Raw genomic sequence first — 26,663 nt, 5'->3', positions numbered from 1 at the left:
CCAGATCGCCCGGGAGCGGACCTACCACGTGGGTCAAAAGGTGTGGGTGCTGGTCCCCGTGCAAACGTATAAGCTTCAGGCAGCCTTGGAGGGCCCGTACGTCATCCACCAACAGCTCAACCCGGTCACTTACGTGGTCACACTTGACTACGCTCGGGGTAGGCGAAAGGCCTTTCACGTCAACATGATGAAGGCTCATCACGAACGTGAAGCTTTCGTCCTACCGGTCTGCAGCTTACCCGAAGACTAGGAGGAAGACACCCTCCTGGACATGCTGGCCCAAGCAAAGGCCGGTGGGTCCATTGAGGACGTGGAGGTAAGCGTCTCACTAACCGAACCCCAGCGGTCGCAGTTGCGGACCAAGCTGGAACCCTTCCGGGCCGTTTTCTCCAACCGACCTAGAAGGACTGAGTTAGCAGTCCACGAGATGGACCCCGGGAATCATGCCACACTACGGCGAACACCCTATCGAATCTCCGACTAGGTGCAGCAGGTTATGTGCCAGGAGATCGATGAGATGTTACAGCTGGGGGTGATTCGACGGTCAAAGAGTGCGTGGGCCTCACCTGTAGTTCTCGTGCCAAAGAAGGACCGGACCACGTAGACTACAGGGCGCTCAACGCCATCACAGCCACTGACGCGCACTCCATGCCACGCATCGAGGATCTGCTTGAGAGGTTAGCTTACGTAAAATACCTGGCAATAATGGATCGGAGTCGAGGATACTGGCAGATTCCCCTGAGCCCCGAGGCGCAGGAGAAGTCCACCTTTATCACACCCTTTGGACTGTACGAGTCACGGTCATGCCCTTCGGCATGAAGAATGCCCCTGCCACTTTCCAGCGGATGGTCAACCTCCTTCTTCAGGGACTGGAGAAGTACGCAGTGGCGTATTTGGATGACATTGCCATCTTCAGTTCCTCCTGGAAGGAACACCTGCAGCATCTCGAGAAGGTGCTCAGGCGAATTCACCGAGCTGGACTGACTATCAAGCCGGGAAAGTGGCAGATGGGTATGAGTGAGGTCCACTACCTGGTAGCACCTGGTGGCACCGGGTAGGCAGGGGCACCCTAAAGCCAGAGCCTGAGAAAGTGGGAGTGATCGTGAACTGGCCCACCCCCAGGACCAAGAAACAGGTGATGTCCTTCTTGGGCACTGCAGGGTACTATAGGCACTTCGTACAGCACTATAGTAGCCTAGCAAAACCCTTGATGGAGCTCACCAGGAAGAAGCTACCCCACATGGTCAACTGGACCGATGGCTGTGAGGGTGCCTTCCAGGCGTTGAAAACAGCACTGTGCAACGCCCCTGTGTTGAAAGCAGTCGACAGCAGTCGACCGTTCTTGGTACAGACCGACGCCAGCGAGTTTGGCCTTGGTGCTGTGCTCAGCCAGGTTGACTCGGAGGACCAAGAACACCCCGTGTTGTACCTGAGCCGTAAACTTTTACCGAGGGAAGTGGCCTACTCCACCATTGAAAAGGAGTGCCTGGCCATAGTCTGGGCCCTGCAGTGTTTGCAGCCCTACTTGTACGGTCGCACCTTCACCGTGGTGACCGACCACAACCCTCTGCGCTGGCTAAACGCCATGTGTGGAACCAATGGCAGGTTGCTACGCTGGAGCCTTGCCTTTCAGCAGTTTGACTTCACCATTGAACACAAAATGGGCAGGGAGCATGGCAATGTAGATGGACTGTCCCGCCGGGGTGAACCTGTTGAGGTGTGCATGGAGGAGCACTGAGCGGTCCTGCCTCTGTAGCGCACACCAAAAGGGGGAGGTGTGAGGAAAATGTATAATATAAGTGTGAGGATAATGTATGTCACGATATTGTATGAAATGTGATATGATTTTGTAGCTTGCCCGTTAGACCCATGCTGCGGGCTAAAAAAACCCTTCTCTCTCTGTCTCTCTTTGTTTCTATGTGTGTGTGTGCAGCTATTCTTCTCAATGCTCTACCCCCAAGCCAAGGAAGGCTTATTGCGCTTGTGGCGGCACAAATCTCCCTCCAGCTGAAACTGGCCTGATTATCCTTCTCAAAGACATGCGGTTCTTTGTTCTGTTATAGTAAGATATTGGGCCACCGATTTGGACTAGAAAAATAATAAGGATATATTGTGAATCTCCATCGACGGATCTATTAGCCACGGTAAGCGCGGGCTTCTAGTTCCAACAGGGAGTATGGATTTCTCTGGAACTATGCATCCCATCAAGCCCAAATTTGGTCTCATTAGAACGCCAATGTTAATACAAGATGAACCCTGGGTGTGTTATGATTCTGACATGTTCTGTAGCTGAGATACAGGTATTAGACAAACTTGTGTGAAATTTAGTAAAACTAAAGAGATAGGAGGGTCTGAGGAAATCAGCCCTGTTAGTGATGTCACGAGGCTGTGGTTATTTAAGTGACTCCACTTTACCTGAGGAGCTGTACTATGCATTGGGATATTTGGGAGCACTGCCTATCAGCATGGTTTTGCCTGAAATGACCTGAGAACATGTGAGTTTTACCTTTTCTCATTTAATCCCTTTATTTTATAATTTCTTTGTACATATTTCAATTGTCTCTTTTGTAACATCTTTATATGCCTTTTTATAAACACTGCCTTAAACTTTCGGAGTAAAATATATAAATTACTAGTTTCATTCTTCCTGCTCTAAAATGTACCCTAAGTCTTCTGAAGGGAATTACGCTACTGTTTTGGGTTAGCTTCGGACCCCTTTAATCGAAGCTGGTGGCAGCATACCGTGTGCTGTGCCATTGGGAGTCGTTGTAGCGACTTCGGCGTTGATAATTATTGTTGCTGCCTGCGTGGGAGTAGTTATATCGTCTCGCTGCAGCGTGCCCAATAGCCAGTACATAGCAGGCAGCCTTTCTGGTGACTAATTACCCTAGGTGCAGTACCTAATCTGACCTGAGGGTAAGGGGGGCACCAGAGAGCTGCAAGTTCAAGCAGAACTGAGAAGCAGGATATACATAAATCCCTGCAGTTCGTGGTATATTGAAGAGCAGTGGGATAACTAGAATAAGCCCCTGCTGTAAACTAAGAGGTCCATAGACTTGTGTGTGGTTTTTTCATCACATTGCAACAGTGGAGGGATAACTAAGATAAGCCCCCCTGCACATGTGATAGCCGTCTGTTGGCCTAAAGTCACCCCGATCCGTGACTTGTGGGGTGACTGTCACGGTGTGAATCGTGACATCATCCCTTTTGTAATTTTTAGTTTGCATAACAGTTTTTGATAGGACCTTTTTAAAATGTTCAGACGATAGATCTTTGCTTTGCTCTTCATAAGTATGTTGTGTTATGCCGTTATCTTCTGCTTTGAAATCTGAAGATATCCAATGTTGTTGTAATCTCCTGGAACAGTCATCTGCCAAAAACATAACCTGCATTAAAAAAGATGTCTAAATAAAATAATGTACTTATCAATGGAAGTCCAACCATTTGGACCCGGGTTGATCAGCAGAATGATGAATTCTTATCCATAACTAAGTGGGAATATGTTATTGTCTGATGACTCTTTGAGGATATCAGTCCAGTATTAGAAAAGTTCAAGCAAAAAGTTATTTCCCACATATTACCGTATATACTCGAGTATAAGCCGAGATTTTCAGCCCAAAAAATGGTCTGAAAGTGCTCTTCTCGGCTTATACTCGAGTCCTGGTCGGCGGGTGAGGGGGAGCGATGACTGTCAAATACTCACCTGCTCTCGTTGCTCCTGATGCGGTCCCTGCATGTCCCACGGTCTCCGGGCGCTGCAGCTTCTTCCCCTGTTCACCGATCACTGGTACCGCTCATTAAAGTAATGAATATGTATTCCACTCCCATAGGGGTGGATCCGCATATTCATTACTGTAATGAGCGGTACCATGAGACCGCTCACTACAGGAAGATGCTGCCGCGCCGGGAGACCGTGGGACATGCAGGGACCGTGTCGGGAGCGCCGGGAGGTGAGTATTTCATATTCACCTTCCCTCGTTCCACCGATGCTCCTTCTTCCGCGGCCTCTGCAGTGATTGTTCAGGTCAGAGGGAGCGGTGTACGTGCCGCCCTCTGCCTGAACAGTCACTGCGGAGAGACGGCACGCTGAGGAGCAGCGACGAGAGGTGAGTATGTTATTTTTTTTTTTTTAGTGCAGCAGCATTACATGTGGCACAATGTTATATGGAGCATCTACGGGGCCATAATGAACTGCATGGAGCATTATATGGGGCATCTATGGGGCCATAAAGAACTGCATGGAGCATTATATGGGGCATCTATGGGGACAGAAAGAACTGCATGGAGCATTATATGGGGCATCTATTGGGCCAGAAAGAACTGCAAGGAGCATTATATGGGGCATCTATGGGGCCACAAAGAACTGCATGGAGCATTATATGGGGCATCTATGGGGCCATAAAGAACTGCATGGAGCATTGTATGGGGCATCTATGGGGCCATAAAGAACTGCATGGAGCATTATATGGGGCATATATTTTTATATGGAGAATCTTATGGGGCCATAATGAACTGTATGGAGAATTATATGGGGCTCCTGATTCAATATGGATATTCAAAAACACTTAACCTACTGATGTCTCAATTAATTTTACTTTTATTGGTATCTATTTTTATTTTTGACATTTACCGGTAGCTGCTGCATTTTCCACCTTAGGCTTATACTCGAGTGAAAAGGTTTTCCCAGTTTTTTGTTGCAAAATTAGGGGGGTCGGCTTATACTCGGGTCGGCTTATACTCGATTATACACGGTATTTCCTCGGGGTCAATGTTATCAACAGCTCTGAATCTTTTCCTAAAGTCTACACATTAATTGTACCCTTAGAAGGGCAGAAAGCTTGGGCACACTTTATCCATGTACATTCACTTGATAAAATAGCTTTAGCAGAACTGATAAAATCCCTCCCAAATTTCAGAATTAGATACATTGTTGGGCAGAAAGATTGGGCATCCTTATTCTTATTTATAAGGCTGTTCATCTACATTCACCTCCTGATGAAATGGCTTTAGCTAAACTCTCCTAGATAAAATCCTTCCACAATTTCACAATTTGATACACCGATGAGCAAAAGGGCAACAAAATTTTGAACTTTTATTGACTTTCAGGCTCCATAGCTCACCATCCACTACACTACTGCTTCGAACGTGAGACTACCATCATTTTATAGACAATCATCTTGGCCATATCATAAATAAATTTGACTTGCAACTATTTAGCATATGATTAATAAAGCAGACTCTTGTCATGTATTTTTCCTTTATTTCTTCCAGACCCACTTGCATCTATCAGAGCCTAGTCTATTGAATGTCATCTCATCGCTCCAAATCACCTGTTAACAATCTTCTACTGTCCATTTTTCGTACTTGTTGCAATTTTAAGCCAACGCTTCTTATGACGATATTGAAGTTGAGGCTTCTTCACCTTTTTTTTCCCGAGTCAACCTTCCAAACGTGTGTAACATGCTTTGACGTCTGTTATTTCACTATTACGAAGCATACGAGCCACCTCCATTGCCATGCTTGTCACACCAGAACTGATAGACCTTGTGATGAGTCGACTGGTTGACTCTGATATTTTGGCTGGACATTCACCTCTTAACTTTTGAATGGATGGAAAAACTTAATTTTGTATTCTTCCAAGTGCCAAGGTACTCGCATGATGAGCTGGAAGCTGCTGCTTCAATTTTCTTGGAAAAGCTTTCCTTTGAGAATCAGCCTAATAACACACTGAGTTATTAGGGAATGTGAGAACAGGTTGTATTTTGCAGCATACAGGAAGAAAAAGATTTTTCCAAAACCAGGAGCAAAATAGTGACATGACTAGAGTCTACATAACTAATCATATGTTAAAGTTAAATTTATGAATGAGATAGCCAAGCTGATTGTTTATAAAATGATGGTAGTCTTATTTTCAAAACAATAGGGCATGGTGAGGTATGAAGCTTGAAAATCAAAAGATCAAAACTTTGTTACTCTCGTGCTCCTCAGTGCAGCTGGATTTTAGTCATAGTATAGAGAAAAAATGGCTATGTGGATGCAGAATCTGTGAACTCTCTACATTTAGTGGTTACTACTCACATGACAAAACAGAGAGAAAAGCGAAGGTCATATAAACGGGGATCACCACACAAATGGATGTTAGCTAACGTGAACACAGCTTTTTATTCATGTACAATAACAAATCAGAACATGCAATAGAAAAAAACACACATGTTTTAAAAACATGTAAAAAAGGGAACACACTTGTCCCTTATATACACAGCCCACAATATGGCTAACACCTGCGCAGGTTAACTAGGACCCCCAACCCTGAATAGGGTGCCTATATGGACTCCACTGTGCTTTATTGTATGTTATTCAACCAAAGCCCATTAATAAGTCCTAAAGATGGAATAACAAAAATACCTCCCTACCATGGTACAACTTGGACAATCATAGGGAAAAGAGTAGTCATATAAAGATAGGCTTGGCAGTATCTCACCAGTAAATGGTACTAATATTCTGTAGATAAGAAAGCACAAATACCGCTACCACTAATGGAGGAATATCTCCAATAAGCGTACACATGAGTGATGATCCTAGCTCACATCAGCTGCTGTAGCTGACTGTGAACAAAAATGCAGAGGACCCCATGTAGAGCTGGTCACATACAATACCAAGAGCCAGCTACAAGCGGTAAACAGCCTAGTATGCCAAAGCGCAGGTGAAGCGGAGACCCGATGCGTGTCGCCACACCAAAGTGGCTTCGTCAGGCGTCCTAGTTAACCTGCGCAGGTGTTAACCATATTGTGGGCTGTGTATATAAGGGACAAGTATGTTCCCTTTTTTAATTTTAAAATATGTGTTTTTTCTATTGCACGTTTTGATTTGTTATTGTACATGAATAAAAAGCTGTGTTCACTTTAGCCAAAATCCATTTGTGTGGTGATCCCCGTTTATATGACCTTCGCTTTTCTCTCTGTTTTGTAATGGTATACAATTTGGTTGGTCAGGGAGTAGATCCCACTTTTGTGACTGTGGTGCCCCCTTAATGTTCATATCTACTACTCACATGAGTCATCGTCTGTAGGAATCTTCTCTTTACACGTCTCATCACTTCTGACATATGTCTCTGTAGTATAAATGGGGATCAGATCTTTACCCTGAAACAAATATTGTTAACACCTTAATGACGGCCAATACGTCTTTTAACTGACCTGAGATATAAGAGAATAGCCTCCTCATACAGGTGACAATCCAGCAGCTATACACTATAGCTGACAACTTGCTGTATCAGCCACGATCAGTATTTGCACTTTCCAAATCTGTTTAACCCCTTAGATGCTGCTGTCAATAGTGACTACATCATATAAATGGTTAACAGAGTGTGGGGGCTTCCTCTTTATCCAAATTGGTGCCCTCAGATCATGATTTTCTGGTCCTGATGTTTGCCATGGCAATTCACGTCCAAATAGCGGCCTTAGAGTCTGACGGCTGTAGTAATCTGTTCAGAAGTTAGAGGCATTTAGGTGGTAAAAATACACATTTTCATTTCTGTCATACCACTTTGCATTAATTCCTTTAAAGCACCTGAAGGGTTAATAAACTACCTGACTGCAGTTTTCAATATGTCTAGGGGTGCTGTTTTTAAAATGGCATCACGTTTGGGGGTTTCCCAATATATGGGACCCTAAAGTCACTTCAAACATGGATAAGTCCCTAAAAAAATAAATTTTGTAAATTTCCTTGAAAAAATAAAACATTGCTGCCACATTTTTAAACCTCCTAAAATGCTAACAAAATAAAATAACATTTTACAAATGGTGCTGATGTAAAGCTGACATGTGGGAAATGTTATTTATTAATGGTTTGCTGTGGTATGACCATCTGGATTAAAGGGATAATCATTCAAATTAAAAAAAAATTGCCAATTTTTTTACATTTTTCTCAAATTTTTGATATTTTTTATAAATAACCACAAAACATATTGACCTAAATTTACCATTATCATAAATTGTCACGAAAAAACAATCTCAAAATCACTGGGATTTATTGAAGCATTGCAGAGTTATTACCACATAAAGTGACACTGGTCAGATTTCAAAAATTTGTCTCTGTCACTAAGGCGTTAAAGTCACAGACAGATGGAGAAGTCACATCTATGATCAGCTCTAATCCTGCCATCTCCACCGTTCTCATTAAACAGGTATAAAACATATAATACTGGTGGATAAAAGAAGACTGAATAAAAGACCTTTACAGGCATCTTCACTTCATAGGGGAGATTTCATGACACCTTCTCTCCATCTACCTGATGATCCTGAGGAACACTGGGATTTTCTTGCTTACAGTCCTGTGGTAGAAGAGGACGGGGACATCTCTCTAGTGTTGTCCTCCTACTTGATAGAACTGGAGGAGCAAATACATGGACTGAATTCATTCTTTACATACGGATAATTATAGGCCGTGTGTATTTAGTCCTGTCTATTACCTGGTGATGTAAGGGGCTGGGGAACCTCCATCATGACGTCCTTGTACAGATCTTTGTGTCCTTCTAAATACTCCCACTCCTCCATGGAGAAATAGACGGTGACATCCTGACATCTTATAGGAACCTGACACACACAATGATACAGTCATCCCCCGTTTGCTAGCATTACTGTATAATTTCCCACCATTCCCAGCAGTGTCACCTCTCCAGTCAGCAGCTCAATCATCTTGTAGGTGAGTTGTAGTATCTCCTGGTCCATGATGTTCTCATGTATCAGGGGGTAAGGTGGAAGCCCTGTAATTGGGGCCTGACAGCGCTCACTAGGGGTCTTCTTCACTACTGTGCAATACTGCTTATGGAGAGACACATTACATCATTCTTACTTTAGTGAGATGTATTAATGTGATAACATCAGAATCACTCACCTCTTCAGTAAGCCGGAAGAGGATCTCTACGGTGAGGTGTAATATACTCTCTGCCATCTTGTCCCTGTCACTATCCATCCTTGACGGGTCAATCAGAAAAATTCTCTTGCATAGAAGATTTCAAATGAAAGGATCTAATATTGTAGAATCCTGAAAGGGAAGAACAAACATCAAAGAATTACTGGTGATAATAAAGGGGAACATATGAGGAGATATAACGTGTAGATGTTACTGCCAATAATTAACTGTAATTAATGTGTGGTTACTAAAAATGGTTTTCAAGTGGAAACTGCTTCCATCATCTGAAATCCGAATTTGCTGGGTTTGCTGAATTTTCTTACAAATGTTGATTACGCAAATAAAAAGCTTCAAATTACCTGGAAAATATTCATAAAACTCAAGAGTTCCCCTTGTAGTCAATTGAACACGTTGTGAGCTCTATAATGCAAATACAGCCTTTTTAATGTCCAAATGACTTCAACATATCTGGCCAGCAAAAAAACGGATGGTAACCAGAGGTAACCTCTGTACTATCAGACTTTCTAGGCTACCTAAATTGTAGTGTCAAAAATTTTTCATTATGAGGGAGGCAGATGCATGCATTACTGTTGTGTATAAACAGGCAATGCAAACAAAAGAAGCAGTTGCATTTTTCCAAGGTTGGGTGCAACAATTATCACTATTTTTGTAGGTTAACACTTTGGTAAATAAAGAAGCTGGAATTTTTGGACGGTTGATAAAAAAATATACATTTAATTAGGGAGACAAAACTGGTGTACTATTTTGAATGTGAAGAAGTAATGACCTCTGAACTAGAAGTAAAACAAAATCCCTTTTTGGGAGGTCCGCAAGTGGTTTGCCAACCACAAAATGATTATACAAATACAAACGCTTTTTATCGAGTCTTCCAAAAATCTAGGTAGAATTGTGTACAAATAGCAAGCATGTTCACATTGCTGCTGTATTCAAGTAGCATGCATAGGCATCTAATATTAAACTATTTATGTAAATGACAGGAGCTCGAAAACATTATTTTAAACAACTCATAGTTTGGTGGTTAACCCCTTAGTGACATCCAATTTGGTACTTCATGACCAAGCCAGTTTTACCATTCTGACCACTGTCACTTTATGAGGTTATAGCTACGGATCGCTTCAACATATCCCACATATCCCATCATTTTATCGACAATCATCTTGGCCATATCATAAATAAATTTGACTTGCAACTATTTAGCATATGATTAATAAAGCAGACTCTAGTCATGTCTTTTTCCTTTATTTCTTCCAGACCCAATTGCATCTATCAGAGCCTAGTCTATTAAATGTCATCTCATCGCTCCAAATCACCGGTTTCCAATCTTCTACTGTCCATTTTTGTACTTTTTGCAAACTTAAGCAAACGCTTCTCATGAGGATATTGAAGTTGAGGCTTCTTCACCTTTTTTTTCCCGAGTCAACCTTCCAAACGTGTGTAACATGCTTTGACGTCTGTGATTTCATTATTACGAAGCATATGAGCCACCTCCATTGCCATGTTTGTCACACCAGAACTGATAGACCTTGTGATGAGTCGACTTGTTGACTCTGATATTTTGGCTGGACATTCACCTCTTAACTTTTGAATGGATGGAAAAACTTAATTTTGTATTCTTCCAAGTGCCAAGGTACTCGCATGATGAGCTGGAAGCTGCTGCTTCAATTTTCTTGGAAAAGCTTTCCTTTGAGAATCAGCCTAATAACACACTGAGTTATTAGGGAATGTGAGAACAGGTTGTATTTTGCAGCATACAGGAAGAAAAAGATTTTTCCAAAACCAGGAGCAAAATAGTGACATGACTAGAGTCTACATAACTAATCATATGTTAAAGTTAAATTTATGAATGAGATAGCCAAGCTGATTGTTTATAAAATGATGGTAGTCTTATTTTCAAAACAATAGGGCATGGTGAGGTATGAACACACTGCTTTTTCGTGACATATTGTACTTCATGTTAGTGGTAAAATTTCTTCGATATAACTCGCGCTTATTAATGAAAAAAACAAACATTTTGAAAATGTTGCAATTTTCAAACTTTAATTTTTGTACCCTTAAATCAGAGTGGTGTCAAAGAAAATAGTTAATAAATAATTTCCCAAATGTCAACCTTTACATCAGCACAATATAACAGAAAATACAGAAAATACCCAAACGTGACACTATTCTAAAAACTGCACCCCTCAAGGTGCTCAAAACCACATTCAAGAAGTTTATTAACCCTTCAGGTGCTTCACAAGAACTAAAGCAATGTGGAAGGAAAAAATGAACATTTTACTTTTTTCACAAAAAACTTTACTTTGGGACCTATTTTTTTAAAATTTTCACAAGGGTATCAGGAGAAAATGGACCACAAAATTTTTTGTGCAATTTCTCCTGAGTACGTCGATACCCCATATGTGGGGAAAAGCCACTGTTTGGGTCCATGGCAGGGCTCAGGAGGGAGGGAACACCGTTTGACGTTTTGAATGCAAAATTGGCCGGAATCAATGGTGGTGCCATGTCGCGTTTAGAGCCTCCTTGATGTACCTAAACAGTGGAAACCACCCAATTCTAACTCAAACCCTAACCCCAACACACCGCTAACCCTAATTCCAACCCTAACCATAAACACAAACCTAACCCCAACACACCCCTAACCCTAATCCCAACCCTAACCGTAATCCCAACCATAACCACAACCCTAGCCCAACCCTAACCTTACCTTTAGCCAAATCCTAACACTAACTTTAGCCCAACTCACTTTAGCCCAACTCACTTTAGCCCAACTCACTTTAGCCCAACTCACTTTAGCCCAACTCTAACCCTAATGGAAAAATGGAAATAAATACATTTTTTAAATTATTTTTAGCTAACTATGGGAATGATAAAGAGGGGTTTGATTTACTATTTTTTTTTATTTTGATCAATGTGATAGGGTGTATCAGTGATCAAAACTAACCAATAGGAAAAATTTCCTATTATTGCCGGGTGCCAGCCGGCAGATCACGGCGGGCGTACTGCTCATGTGCCCGCAATTTTCTCCCAGAAGATGATGTCGATGGCCAGGGGGACTTCACGGTGGGTTGCAGGGACAATGGAGGTACCGTGGGAAATCGGGGGACCCCATTTCTCTCTCCTTTGATGTGCGATCACATCAGATGAGAGAAATTAAATGGAAAATCTGACTTTTGTGCAGTCACCATTATACAGTTAATAACGGCGACCGCAACACCGGGGTCAGTAAAAACCGACCCAAATCATGTTTTCTGCGGTCTCCGCTACCCCAGGTAGCCAAGACCCCAGAGAAATTCTGACTCTGGGGGGCGCTATACCCTTATTCCTCAGTGCCATTAAAAAGCAGTAATGTGGCTTAAGTACCCTTAACTGCCCCCGTTAAAAGACATATTAGCAGTCGTTAAGTGGTTAAACACTTGTGTTTATGTTTCATAATTAGGGAGATTTATCTTAAAAAAAAATGGCAGCTCTCAAAACAGAGGGATCACAAGTTCATTTACAGACAGAAACAAGTCTCGTATTCAGTATTTGGATTTGTTGGCACTATGTGAAAAATAATTTTTAAAAAAGGCAACTAATAAAAGGTGCTGCTGCTGTACAGCACAGATTAATGAATTTACAGTCACAAACTGAGTGGTAATGATGAGTCAACTACATGAATAGAATATATTTAAAAGCCCAGCTCAACTTGTAGATGGTAGACTCAGGGTGCACGGAGACTCATGATAGTCCAATAGTAAACCGTATTTTTCGGACTGTAAGACGCACTGTTTTCCTCCCAAAATGTGGAGGAAAATAGGGGGGTGCGTCTTATAGTCCGGATGAATTGGCTCTGGCAGTGGTCGGGAGGTGGGGGAGCGGTATCGGAGGAGCAGCGTGTTACAGAGGCAGGAGCCGGCAGCTCCGGCTAACTACTGTGCCCGCTGCTAAAGAGAAATGAATATGCACTGCATTCCTCGCCCATGGGCATGGAGGGTATTGAATATTCATTTCTTCCTGGCATCTCAGTATGATTGATTGGCCCCAGCTCGTTGCTGGTATGATTGGCCCCATCCCAGTCCTGGTATCCATGGCCCCATCAAAAAAGATTAAAAAAGCAAACCATTACACTTAGCTTCCTTTGCTCCCTCGCAGTCGCAGCGTCCTGCTCCGGTGCCAGCAGCTGATTAATGCTTGTAAGCAGCGCATCGAAGGGATATCATGCGCTGCTCACAAGCAGAGCAGAGTTGTCGGAATACTCACTGGGACTGTTCATCAGAGATCGCTGTGAGTATTCATTCCTCTTCAGTAGCGCGCACCATCAGTACTCTTGATGCCGGCGGTCATGTGTGCCCACACTTAAGAGAAATGAAAATTCAGAATATTCGTTTCTCTTAAGTATCGGCACACGTGACCTCCGCAAAAAGCAGGAAGCCGCTGGCTGACACTGCACGCTACTGAAGAGGAATGAATACTCACCGCTCTCTAGTATGAAAGGTCCCGGTGAGTATTCCGGCAGCTGTACTCTGCTTGTGAGCAGCGCATGATGTCCCTGCCATGCGCTGAATACAAGCATTAATCAGCTGCTGGAACTGGAGCAGGACACCGACTGTGAGGGAGCCCCCTCTGCTGCAGAACCTGAACCAATGCAGGTGGATCAGGTTAAGATGGCGGAACAGCACCGGAGAGAGAGAGTGGCACGGGGATTGTGCTTCTATTGTGGAAGTGCGTCTCATCTACTCCACTCCTGTCCGGAGAGGCCGGGAAATTCCTCCACCTACGCCAAATAAGAGAGGCTTCCCTAGTTATGTTTGATTCCTCTCTACCCTTAACCTTGCCTGTTCAGGTGTCCCTCTGTCAGAATCGTTTTTCTGAATTGGCGTATGTGTATTCGGGAGCAGCAGGGAATTTCATTAGGCTCGAAGAAGTCAACAAATATGAAATCCTGTTTTTTTTCATTAGACTCCTCGGTTGATCACTTCTGTGAATGGTAGACCCCTTCGGGAGGCCATTACCATGGTTATGGAAGAGGTGGAATTACAGGTGGGAGTCCTGCATAGGGAATAGATTGCCTTCTACGTTCTGCCTAGGCTGTCTCACAAACTCCTTCTTGGTCTTCCTTGGCTGAGAACACATGAACCCACATGAACTCGATTGGCGCTTCGGTGACGTGCTTTGGTGGGGACAATTCTGCCAAGAACAGTGTCTGCTGTCTGTGAGTCCCGCCACGTTGTCCCGGTCCAATTTTGTTCCCGTTGGACTTCCTGCAGCCTATCGGCCATTTGCAGACCTCTTTGATAAGAGAGAAGCAGAGAGTTTCCCTCCACATTGGTCATACGACTGTCCAATTGAACTGACGCCTGGTTCTATACCTCTTAGGGGAAGAATCTATCCCTTATCTCCTGCAGAGTCCCAGGCAATGTCTGAATACATCCTTGAGAATCTTAAGGGGTTCATTTGGAAGTCTTCCTCTCCTGCGGATATGGTGTTCTTTTCGTTAAAAAGAAGGACGGCTCTCTTTGTCCCTGTATTGATTACAGGGACATGATCCAGATTACAATCAAGAATAAATACCCACTGCCACTTATCCCAGAGCTTTTGACCATTTAAGAGGGTCCCGGATCTTCACCAAACTAGATCTTCCTGGAGCGTACAATCTGATCCGTATTCGTCCCGGGGATGAGTGGAAGACTGCATTCAATGCGCGGGATGGACATTATGAATATTTAGCTATGCCCTTCGGTCTCTGCAATCCCCCCGCAGTTTTCCAGGAATTTGTTAATGATGTCATTTGAGATTTCTTATATTCCTGTGTCGTGGTTTACCTGGATGACATCTTTGTCTTTTCTCCTGATCTCTCACAGGAGGAATGTTCGGCTAGTCCTGCAGCGGCTACTTCTATACCTTTCTTGGGATACATAACCTCTGACTCTGGCTTAAAAATGGATCCTGAGGTGTCCGCCATTCTCAATTGGCCGCGTCCCCTTGAAACTAAAGCCATCCAAAGATTCCTCGGTTTCGCAAATTACTACCAGCAATTCATTCCTCATTTCTCAGCATTATCCTTGCCTATTTCATCTCTCATCCAAAAAAGGAGCCAATCCCAATATTTGGTCTCCTGAAGCCGAGAATGCCTTTAGGTTACCGAAGCAATCGTTTGTGACTGCACCTGTGCTTCATCATCCAGAGGCTAACAGACAATTTATCCTCAAGGTGAACACCTCCTCCACAGGAGCGGGGGTAGTACTTTCCCAGAGGGCGTCCACGGGTCGCTTGGACACCTGCGGATTCTTTTACAAGGCGTTTTCTACTTCCGAGCGCAATTTTGCCATAGGAGATCGCGACCTACTGGCTATCAAATTGGCTCTAGAGTGACACCATCTACTCGAGGGAACCGTGCATCCTCTTATAATCTTCACGGACCATAAGAATCTGGCCTATATCCAATCCGCCCAAAGACTCAATCCCTGGCAGGCCAGGTGGTCTCTCTTCTTTGCTCATTTTGACTTCAAAATTCACTTTTGGCCAGGCAACAAAAACTTCAAGGCTGATGCTTTGTCAAGATCCTTACAGTCTTCTGATGTGGAGGAGTAGCCATTGCACATTATCGAACCTTCCAGGATTATCACTGTGGCTCCTTTAAGTCTTTCCACATTACCACCAGGTAAGACTTTCGTTAAGGAGGACAACAGACATGAAGTGTTGCTTTGGGGACATTCGTCTAAGTTGGCCGAGCATGCTGAAGTCAGGAAGACTCTTACCCTCATCTCTCGTTATTATTGGTGGCCTTCTCACCGGCTAGACGTTAAAGAGTTTATTGCTTTTTATACAACCTGTGCCTGGAACAAAGTCCCTAGGCAGCTACCCTCTGGACCCTTGCTTCTTCATCCAGTTCCTTCAGTTCCCTGGCAACATATAGTGATGGATTTTATTACCGCCCTTCCTCGTTCTGCTGGTAATACAGTCGTCCTAGTGGTCGTGGATCGCTTTTCGAAAATGGATAACTTCCTTCCTTTGTCCAGCTTGCTATCCATTCCCAAGTTGGTAAAGATTTTCATTGCTCACATCTTCAAGCTCCGTGGATTCCCCCGACACATCGTATCAGACAGGGGAGTTCAATTCACTTTCCGTTTCTGGAGAGCTCTTTTTTTTCAAACTTATGGATGTCTTGTTGGACTTCTCCTCGGCCTATCATCCCCAGACCAATGGTCAAGTCGAGCGAATTAATCAGATCTTAACGTCTTATCTCCGACATTTTACTAATGCTCATCAGGACGATTGGGCCAACCTTCTTCCATGGGCCAAGTTCGCGTATGATAATCATACCAGTTAGTCTTCTTCCAAATCTCCTCTTTTCATTGTCTACGGACAACATCCGGGTGTGTCTCTTCCGCTTGCTCCAGTCTCGGGTGTCCCAGTGGCCGACTCCATGTCTATGGAATTCTCTAATATTTGGGAGGAAGCCAAATCTGCTCTGGAGAGGGCTTGTAGTAGGATGAAGAAACATGCGGATAAGAAGCACTTGGATTCCCCTACTTTTTGCCCAGGCGACAACGTTTGGCTCTCATCCAGATACATCAGACTTAAGATTCCTTCCTACAACTTAGGCCCACGTTACATTGGACCCTTCGAGATTTTGTACCGAATTAATGATGCGGCCTACAAATTGTGGTTGCCTGCCTCACTCTATGTCCCCTTTAATACTCAAGAAAAAAGAAGTGTGTACAAAAAAATGACCAGGATCAACACAAATGAATTTCAAATATTAGAAATAATACATTTTATTAAAGCATCATTACACAGGATCACACAAACAAGGAACAAACCACATGTTAAAGGCAATTAAAAACCATTGAAGGTATAAACCATAACACCTGAAGGATCGGTTAGGTACCTTACAACTATCTCCACAGTGTGCACCAGACGTATCAAAAATAACGCAACATTGAACAAATGAAGATGAACCAATAGTCTAAATGAAGTAAATTACACCAAACAACAGAAAAAAATTCAAGTCTAGTGGCTAAAGCTGCACTGAGAGAACCCCAATAGAGCAAATGCAAAAGACCCTAAGCAATGAGGTCAGTTGAACTATAGGTTTAAATATAAGGACTATAGCATATGGTAGAAGTAATTTAGGGGTAAAAGAAGAAGGCAGCAAAAAAGCCTGTAGGTGGATGCAGAGATACAAATACCCAGTCACAGCATGGTGTGTGGAGAGAGGAACCCCATGTGTTTCACCACTAAGCGTGGCTTCCTCAGCCCGGATGGGCGAGGCCACTTGAGAATGGCGGACAACTTCGCCAGATCCATCTTTAATCCTGTGGACAAGACTATATAACTGAGGAAAGGCAGAGAGGATTGTTCAAAGAGGCATTTTTCAAATTTGGCATAAAGTCTGTTCTCCCTGAGTCTTTGTAAGACCTGACATACTTGCGTCCGGTGTGAGGCTAAGGGTACCATCACACAGTGGCATTTTGATTGCTACGACGGTACGATTCGTGACGTTCCAGCGATATCGTTACGATCTCGCTGTGTCTGACACGCTCCTGCGATCAGGGACCCCGCTGAGAATCGTACGTCGTAGCAGATCGTTTGAACCTTTCTTTCGTCGCTGGATCTCCCGCTGACATCGCTGAATCGGCGTGGGTGACGCCGATTCAGCGATGTCTTCACTGGTAACCAGGTTAAACATCGGGTTACTAAGCGCAGGGCCGCGCTTAGTAACCCGATGTTTACCCTGGTTACCAGCGTAAACGTAAAAAAAGCAAACAGTACATACTTACCTTCAGCTGTCTGTCCCCGGCGCTCTGCTTCTCTGCACTCCTCCTGCATCCTGTGTCAGCGCCGGCCAGCCAGAAAGCACAGCGGTGACGTCACCGCTCTGCTTTCCGGCCGCTGTGCTCACAGCCAGTGCAGGAAAGCACAGCGCCGGAGACAGACAGCGGTAGGTAAGTATGTAGTGTTTGTTTTTTTTACTTTTACGATGGTAACCAGGGTAAACATCGGGTTACTAAGCGCGGCCCTGCTCTTAGTAACCCGATGTTTACCCTGGTTACCAGGGGACTTCGGGATCGTTGGTCGCTGGAGAGCTGTCTGTGTGACAGCTCTCCAGCGACCAAACAGCGACGCTGCAGAGATCGACATCGTTGTCGTATTGCTGCAGCGTCGTTTCAGTGTGACGGTACCCTAAGTCTGCAGAGAAGATCAAGATATCGTCCAGGTACACAACACAAGAATAGAGCAGATCTCTGAAAATGTCGTTTACGAATTCCTGGAAAACTGCGGATGCATTACTTAGGCCGAACGGCATTATGAGGTATTCGTAATGAACATCCCGGGTGTTAAAAGCCGTTTTCCACTTGTCTCCTTCATGTATACGAATAAGGTTGTGGGCCCCTCTGAGATCCAGCTTGTTGAAGATCTTAGCCCCTCTGAGACGATCAAACAGCTCTGAAATAAGAGGTAACGGATACCTGTTCTTTACAGTGATCTGGTTTAGCCCCCTGTAATCGATCCAGGGCCGTAGGGATCCATCTTTTTTCTTCACGAAGAAGAATCCTGCCCCTGCTGGCGAAGATGACTTCCGGATAAATCCTCTGACCAGGTTCACCTGGATGTAATCAGACATGGACTGGGTCTCTGCTTGTGAGAGAGGATAGATTCGCCCTCGAGGAGGAGATATTTCGGGGAGCAGATCAATCGGACAGTCATACGAACTGTGCGGAGGCAGACTCTCAGATTCTTTTTTCCCGAAGACATCAGCGAAGGCTCAGTAAGAGGAAGGTAGACCCCGCAGGGCAGCTGGCTGGACTGGAGGTGGAACAGGTTGAACAGGGGTGATACACTGGTCTGAGCAGGAGTCCCCCCAGCACAGAACCTCTCCCGTCTTCCAATTTAAGACTGGTTCATGCATCCGGAGCCAGGGTAGACCTAAAAGCAAGGGGTGAGAGAAACCAGGCAACACAAAGACGTATTTTTTCCGAATGCGTTAGATCTACCCGAAGTTCCACTGGTACAGTCTGGAACCGGACGGGCTCGGTCAGGGGTTTGCCATCAACAGATGTCACCCGCAACGGATCTGGAATATGCTTTACTGGTATCTGGTAACGGTTCACGACCACCTGCTGAATGGGATTCCCGGTGGCTCCAGAGTCCAGGTGACAGAGTTCCGAAAATTTTACCGTGTCGAAAGACACGGAGACAGTTATTTGCAGTGATGGAGAGATGGTTCACTGGCATCAAACATTCATTTACCTGCTGTTTGATCTGTGATGCAGTGACCCCTGTTACAGATAGGGGGTGCTGCATGGTCTTCTAGGAATACGCAAGGAGGTGTATTAACGCCATAGGAATGCATGGCAGTAGCAAGCATAACTGTGATGTTGAGACAACGTCTGGCATTATTGTAAATGTCCGGTATGTGTCACAGAGGAGATACTATGAGCTGAAAGCCTGAAGTATTGTTGTGCTGGGACTTGTAGTTCCATGAGTTTTGCTTAGTCTATAATAAGGGGGCTTATAGGGTTAGTCAGAGAGCTGGGCGGGTCTGACTAACTACACACATCTCCCACCTTTGGGAGTGGTTACAAATATATAACGTGACCAGGGTGTGGTCACATGGTCTCTCTGCTTGGAAGGTCCTGTGAAGCACATGGTGGAGACATGTGCCTGCAGAGACCGTGACGGCTATCTGGGTGGGGGGAAGCTACCGTCTTTCAGTGGGTCTGGAACTGACTGATGTGTGCCTGTCAGGCAAGTTGGTGATCCCCATTAGGCAGCTTCTCTGGAGGTCAGGACGCATGTGATGCCAACCAGTGAAAACCTGCAACGCTGTCAAGCAGGAAATCCAGACTGTGTGTCTTTGGCTCCAGAGATAGCCTGAATATTGGACTCTACCAAGTATGGTCACAGTCCTGATGGAGCAGAGCCATGTTATGAACTCTGTTTATTTGTTTTTACTGGATCTGAAGGCTGTTACTTTGTGTGTGTGCTGCTGGGGTTTATGGAGAAATAAACCTGGTTGACCTTTGAAAGAAAACACGGTCTTGCTGTGTGTTACATCGCTGCCAAGTGAGTATTCCCAACCCGCTAGTGATCGCAGCATCACAGATCTCAGTCCACAGCTCCTGCGCATTGCGGGATTTGACTTCTAAACAGATGAGTTTCAGAACAGTCAGCTGTCGTTTCCCCTGGCTGTGCAGGTCTTACTGTCAAGCGATGAGGAGGCGGTGAAAGAAGTGAAGTAGGAGGCAGGAACCTGAGCAGAGACACTCCTTCAGCCTTGCGTTCCACAGTACACATTTGATTTGGTCTGCTACAGGAAAACTAGTGGTGGCTGGTAACAACGTACTGCAGGACAACCACCACCATCATTTTTTTTTAAACTGCCTTTACCAGCCAGAATGGTAGCATTTCAAACGCCAAACATTTGGAAAGACAGTGTTGGGCCTGGCGGAACGCACAAAATAATATTAAAGAGGATATAAAGTGCGTTGGCATCTTGGGGTCCACGGTGCAGAGATGACACCTGCTGCTTAGTAATGAAGGACAGTATATGGCGGTATAACAAACACACGCGGTTTAACTTCACCCGGTATTTAGGAGGCGAACCCTGTTGAGTCATAGAGCCGCAATACCGCAGAGTGACACGGGGTTAGAGTCCCTCTAGACCCACTAGCGTTCGGCGCCGCAACTGCAGTGCCAGGGAATAACTAACCAAAGATTAACACTATGTATGTACAGCGCCACTCTGGCTGACGCCACTAACCACCCTAAGCTTGGGTCAGGAAAGCGCACTATTTGCGCACAGCACAGCTCTAACAGACACTGCTGTAGAAACAGTACTGTCGTGCCTTGTGCTGGATGGCACAATCTGGCACTAGTTAGCTCCAATCACCCACACTCAGTCAACAACTTTAGGGTAGGGGATCATTTAGGAGCTTTCATCAAATTGCATACACACCCGATTCTGGATTTATACTAGTGCATGGCCATGCGGACCTTTTATAGTTGCAACAGAGAACAGAAAAATAGTGCGGCACTCACCCCTTTTTGCTGTGAAATTCGTGTTCTTTATTTGGAAGAAAAATATAACATCCGTTAGGACTTCAGGTCACACAGGAGGGTGCGGGAGTGGAAAGTGGACGACGGCCGTTTCGCACGGTGAGTGCTTCAACGGGTCCCGTGCCGCACTATTTTTCTGTTCTCTGTTGTCTCATTTGGCTATATGCTTTGGAGTGCAGAGCACCATATGCCCAGCTTATTCGTGACACCTGCATACCGTTTTTTTTTAATAAGAGTCCTAGTCCATATGAAGTTATACTCTCCTGGTGCCGTCCCTTTCCATACTTCTGTTTCGCTGGTACCTTTTATAGTTGCGTCCTTCCGGGACCTTCCCCGTGGTCCAATCAGGACCGCTTCAGGACCAGAGCATGTGACCCCCCGACCTCAATGAGAGGTTGTCCCAGGTCCCAGGGGCATGCTCAGTTGACAAAAAGCATACTCTCCCTGGAGAGTATGCTTGCTGCTGATTAATGCTGGTTAAAATAGCTGAACCTGGGACGGCAGCAGTAACCAGAGGCTCAGCATCAGCTTGAGCAAGACGCTGGGACTGAGGTCTCTGCTGAGCAGGCTCCTCTGCAGCTGGGGAAGAATGGGAGACAGCAAAGGACATGGTTCGAGATTCCCCCTGTGCAGCGGCGGGAACTTGACACCTAACAGGCTGTCATTTAAGATGGTAGTTAGGAGGCGGTATCTCTTCTTTCTCTCAAAGGTTTGGCGAATGGAAAGCTAAACACTTCCATGGGATGGATGCACTGGTGGTGACTATGCTGTCACATCCTTTCTTTGCGGGGATGCAGGTGGGCCTGTTGACCATGAGCAGAAAGAAGAGGCCGTGACCAAAGCAGAAAAGGAAGCAGGAGGAGGGTCAGATCCATCATGCCTTTTAAGGTGTGTACTCCACTGCACCTCTTGCTTGGAATTCAGATGCCTTGTCATACAGGTGGTGCTCACGTTAATTACATTTATGCCTTGCTTCAGGGTCTGACAGCACAGCGTGCAAACCACCTGTCACTTGTCAGCAGCACATTCCTTGAAATAATGCCACGTCAAGCTCTTTTTAGCTGTCCTTGGTGTGCTGATTTTAGTGGGGCTGTGGGCAGCAGCAATTAAAATGCTGGCTTGGGTGATAACCCCTTCTCCATCTTTTTCTGTGCTGCTGTGGCAGCATGGCCACCTCCTTTCACCGAACTGCGCACATCACTAGGATAGCCTCCGCTCCGTGTGAGGTCTAGGTCCTCATCATTCCCAGCATAATCTTCCAGCTCCTCAACCCTGCCCTCCTTGCCAGTCTGCACACTGCAGAAAGACACTGCAGTTGGCAACTGAGTTCTATCAATATCTGACATGTCTTGCGGTGGTCCACTTACCTTGGGCACTAGCCCTCCCACGTACTGATCCTCCAACATAACAAGTGGTTGGGCATCAATGCACTAAATCTCTTCCACTTCTAGGACAGGGCCAGGTGGATGGGCCATGGAACCCAAGCCAGCGGAGTCATCAAAAGCAGAAGGGACTGCTGCAAGACTTGCGGCTCAGATTGCTTGGCTGATTTGCAAGGGTGTGAGGTGGAAGCCAGATAATCATGGTCCTCCAGTGCCAACTGTGCACTTTCAGCAGTGGACCGAGTGAAAGATAATGCAAAGGAACTGGAGCCAATCTCAGCTATCCAATCCAACACCTTAAAGGGAACCTGTCACCCCCAAAATCGAGGGTGAGGTAAGCCCACCAGCATTCTGGAATGCTGTAGATAAGCCCCCGATGTATCCTAAAGATGAGAAAAAGAGGTTAGATTATACTCACCCAGGGGCGTTCGAGCTGCTGGTCTGGTCCGATGGGTGTCGTGGTCAAGTCCAGCGCCTCCTATCTTCATCAGATGACGTCCTCTTCTGGTCTTCATGCTGCGGCTCTGGCGCAGGAGTACTTTGTCTGCTCTGTTGAGGGCAGAGCAAAGTACTGCAGTGCGCATGCACTGGGCCTCTCTGACCTTTCTCGGCGCCTGAACACTGCATTACTTTGCTCTGCCCTCCACAAGGCAGATAAAGTACGCCTGCGCCGGAGCCACAGCGTGAAGACCATAAGAGGACGTCATCCTATGAAGATGGGAGGCCCCGGACCGGAACGCCCATCGGATCGCCCGCCCAGTTGAGTATAATTTTACCTCTTTTTCTCATCTTTTAGGATACATCGGGGGCTTATCTACAGCATTCCGGAATGCTGTAGATAAGCCCCTGATGCCGGTAGGCTTAGCTCACCGCCGATTTTGGGGGTGACAGGTTCCCTTTAACATCTTGTGGCCCCACCATTAGTGCAGCAGTATTAGGGACTATGAAAAGACGCAGACATCCTGTCGGCTGTTTGCATCAGAGAAAAAAATTTGCACTTGGGCAAATAACAGGTACCAAACGTACATGTCCTCACACTGCATCAGCTACAACAACATCACCCCGGCCACATCAACAGAAATGGCAATAAGATGGATGATGCAATTTGTTAATTTGCAAAACACAGCGGTCTTGAAAAATAATTTGGCCAATAAAAGTCAACGAGATGGCTGATGCAAATTATTTACCAGACTACTAAAAAAACACATAGTAGCTTAAAGGAACAATACTCCCACAGACAGGGGTGGGGTGCAGAATACTCACAGTGGCTTAAAGGACAAGTACTCCCAGAGGTGGGGCGAGCAGAGTACACACAGCGGCTTAAAAGACAGTACTACCACAGACGGGAGGGTGCAAAGTACATACAGCGCCTTTTAGCACAGTACTCTCATAGATGGGTTTGCGGAGTACACACAGTGTCTGTTAGCGCAGTACTAGCACATATAGGGGCTGCAGAATAATTCATGCAAAAGGAGCCCCAATACAAAGTATTGAGAGCATTTACTGAACATACATTTCAGTAGGCCAAGATTTCAAATTTTAAAATCACTTTGTCAAGCTGGTGTTATAAAGTATTCTAGTTTACTGAGATAATGACTTTTGGATTTTCATTGGATGTAAGCCATAATCATCAACATTAACAGAAATAAACACTTGAAATACATAATTCTGTGTGTAATGACTCTATATAATATATGAGTTTCACTTTTTGAATTGAAGAACCAAAATAAATTAACTTTTTATTGATATTCTAATTTTGTGAGATGCACCTGTATCTTTTCAGGGAACTATTCAGTTTTGAACTTATTTTGGGGCACCTATATGTTGGAAACCCCCCAAAAGTAATACAATTTTAAAAACAACCTCCCTCAACATATGAAAAACTGCTATCGGGTAGTTTATTAACCCTTTAGGGTCATTCCATGGTAACTTACGATACAACACAATATAGTAACTTACGTTACAAAGATGATGGTAACTTACCGAACCTTACAATAAGTTTAATCCAATAGATGGTAACATTGTAACGTAAGTTACCATCAGCTTAGTAACGTAAGTTACTATACTGTGTGGTAACGTAAGTTATCTACATTTCTTGTAATAAAAACTGTTGCTTTTAACTTGAGAGTTTAAAATAATTTTTTTAAAGTTGCTGGGACTATGGTGTTTTAATATAATAAAAATAGTACTTCTCCCCTGTTTACCAGAACAGAAAATTTGCCAGACTTATTAAGGACAATTGCCTTTTCTTTTTTGTAACGTAAGTTACTAAGTAATAACACTGTAATTTGTATTTAACTTTATTGTTGAAAAATCAAACTGTGTTGAAATCTATTGAGAATAGTTAACTGTACAATATACATTCACTCCTTGTTGTGCCTGCCTTCAAAGAACAGTCTGTAGCCAGTTTTTGGCTTGTGAATGTAACGTAAGTTACCATGGAATGACCCTTTATGTGCCTTTCAGGAATTAATGCAAAATGGCATGACAGAATGAATACAATTTATTTTTACCACTAAAATGCTGCTAACTTCTGAACATTCACTATAACCTGCAGACTCTGAGGCAGTTACTTGGCCATGAATTTCCATTGCAACTATAAGGATCACAAATCATGATCTCAAGGTGTGGATGGGGTTAAAGAGGGAGCCCCCACACTATTAGTCATCTAGATGCTGTTGTCACTATTGACAGCTTATCTTAGGGGGTTAAACAACCATGACTGGTGCCAAAACTGATTGTGACGGATGCATCAGGGGGCCAGCTATAGTGTACGGCTGCTGCATTTTCACCCGTCGAGGGAGGGATGCTATTCATTTATATCTCAGGTTGGTAAAAATATGTATTAGTGGTCACTATGGGTTAATATCAAGGATGATCGAGCGATCAAAAATAGCGATAACTGCAAGTGCTCGTTACTCCAGTTTGCCTCGGGTGCTCGGGTATGCACAGAGTATCACGGGCGACCGAGTGACATGTTCGAGTCCTGGCGGCCGCATGTTTCGCAGCTGTTAGACCACCACAACACATGCGGGGTTGTATGACAAACGAGGGAAATGACTGCATATTTTCTGGCGGTCTAACAGCCGAGAAACATGCAGCCGCTGGGACTCAAACATGTCACTCGGTCGCCCGTGATACTCTGTGCATACCGGAGGCAAACTGGAGTAACGAGCAGTTACGCTCATCACTAATCAAAACCATTGACCTACTTCCCCCAAAAAACCTGTACTTCAGTGAGAACAACCTCATCCTGAACGCAAAACAAGGGTTCTCTGGTAACGAAGGGGTTAATTGGCACCGCTGCCCAGAAATGGAGAATCTCCACATAGTGAACCCAGAGCTTCCCTACGTCTCAAATTCCCCCCCAGCCTCACATTAGTGTCTATACACAGACAGTACAGGGCCGAAATACACACAATAACTGCACTACTTACAGCTGAGCGCAGGGAAAAGGCTCCACTCACTACAGCTACAGACACTTCCCACCATCTCTGCCCCACAGGAAGGAAGAGCGAAGCTTCCTGTCAGAGGAGGAGACAAAGAGGAAGTAATGGAGAACTGGGGTCACAATGGAGCTGGGAGCACTGCTATAAGGGGGCACTATCTCTGGGAATGGAGGGGTTACTGCCCCCTGCCCCCGCCCAGTAATGGGGAATCTCCAGCACCTACCTCCACCTGCAGAGCCGCACACCACATATATGGCTGTTCTGTGCGCACAGGACCTGTGATGAGGTCACAGGAGGGGAGGAGTCAGGGGTCACATGATCAGGGGCCTCAGTGTATGCAGGACTCTGCTGGATGAGGGGAAGTTTCTGTGTGGGGTCAGGAGGGGTTTACAGGGTGGATGTAGCAGAGCAGTGAGTGTACGAGGTGTACGGAGCGGAGCCGTGTGTTTACGAGGTGTACGGAGCAGAGCCGTGTGTGTACGAGGTATACGGAGCGGAGCCGTGTGTGTACGAAGCGAAGCCGTGCGTGTACGGAGCAGAGCCGTGTGTGTACGGAGCACAGCCATGTGTATGGAGCGGAGCAGTGTGTGTACGGAGCACAGCTATGTGTACGGACCAGAGCCGTGTGTGTACGATGTGTACGGAGCGGAGCCATGTATATAGAGTAGAGCCTCGTATGTACGACATGTACTGGAAGGTCACCAGTTCTTTTATAGAGATACAGAATATATCCTGCGATGCGATACGGGGGCATATAACAAAGTGTTATTACTAGCCGAGGTCTGAATCAGGAGGCTAAACAGATTTGAGATGAAGTCTGTGTGCAAGCCGGGTCTAATCCTGGAATAACAAAGCAAAC

At 45.0% G+C, this 26,663-nt stretch overlaps 1 protein-coding gene across 2 annotated transcripts; it reads right to left on the bottom strand.

The window, feature by feature from the left end:
* Positions 1 to 2,504: 2,504 nt before the first annotated feature.
* On the bottom strand, positions 2,505 to 26,081 carry LOC138664017 (uncharacterized). 2 transcript variants are annotated; one of them, XM_069750421.1, is made up of 8 exons: positions 26,028 to 26,070; positions 25,793 to 25,879; positions 8,896 to 9,045; positions 8,673 to 8,819; positions 8,471 to 8,594; positions 8,291 to 8,388; positions 7,052 to 7,142; positions 2,505 to 3,370 (listed from the first exon to the last, which is right to left on the bottom strand). In XM_069750421.1, exons 3-8 carry the CDS (start codon positions 8,971 to 8,973, stop codon positions 3,075 to 3,077), a joined length of 834 nt encoding a protein of 277 aa, XP_069606522.1. In that variant the 5' UTR covers positions 8,974 to 9,045; positions 25,793 to 25,879; positions 26,028 to 26,070; the 3' UTR covers positions 2,505 to 3,074. The 2 variants fall into 2 exon arrangements, with proteins under 2 accessions (XP_069606522.1, XP_069606523.1); XM_069750422.1 differs by lacking the exon at positions 25,793 to 25,879 and having other exon boundaries at positions 2,945 to 3,370; positions 26,028 to 26,081.
* Positions 26,082 to 26,663: the final 582 nt, after the last annotated feature.

Source organism: Ranitomeya imitator, chromosome 2 (genome assembly GCF_032444005.1).
Source record: "Ranitomeya imitator isolate aRanImi1 chromosome 2, aRanImi1.pri, whole genome shotgun sequence".
NCBI classification, from domain to species: Eukaryota; Metazoa; Chordata; class Amphibia; order Anura; family Dendrobatidae; genus Ranitomeya; species Ranitomeya imitator.
This window is presented reverse-complemented; position numbering and strand designations above follow the sequence as displayed.

Coding starts and splice junctions, on each gene's coding strand:
- LOC138664017 (XM_069750422.1), bottom strand. CDS start 8,973: ATGGATAGTGACAGGGACAAGATGGCAGAGAGTATATTACACCTCACC. Junction 8,820..8,895: donor TCTTCCGGCTTACTGAAGAG/GTGAGTGATTCT, acceptor CTCCATAAGCAG/TATTGCACAGTAGTGAAGAA. Junction 3,371..7,051: donor TCCTACAGACGATGACTCAT/GTGAGTAGTAGA, acceptor TGTTTTTGGCAG/ATGACTGTTCCAGGAGATTA.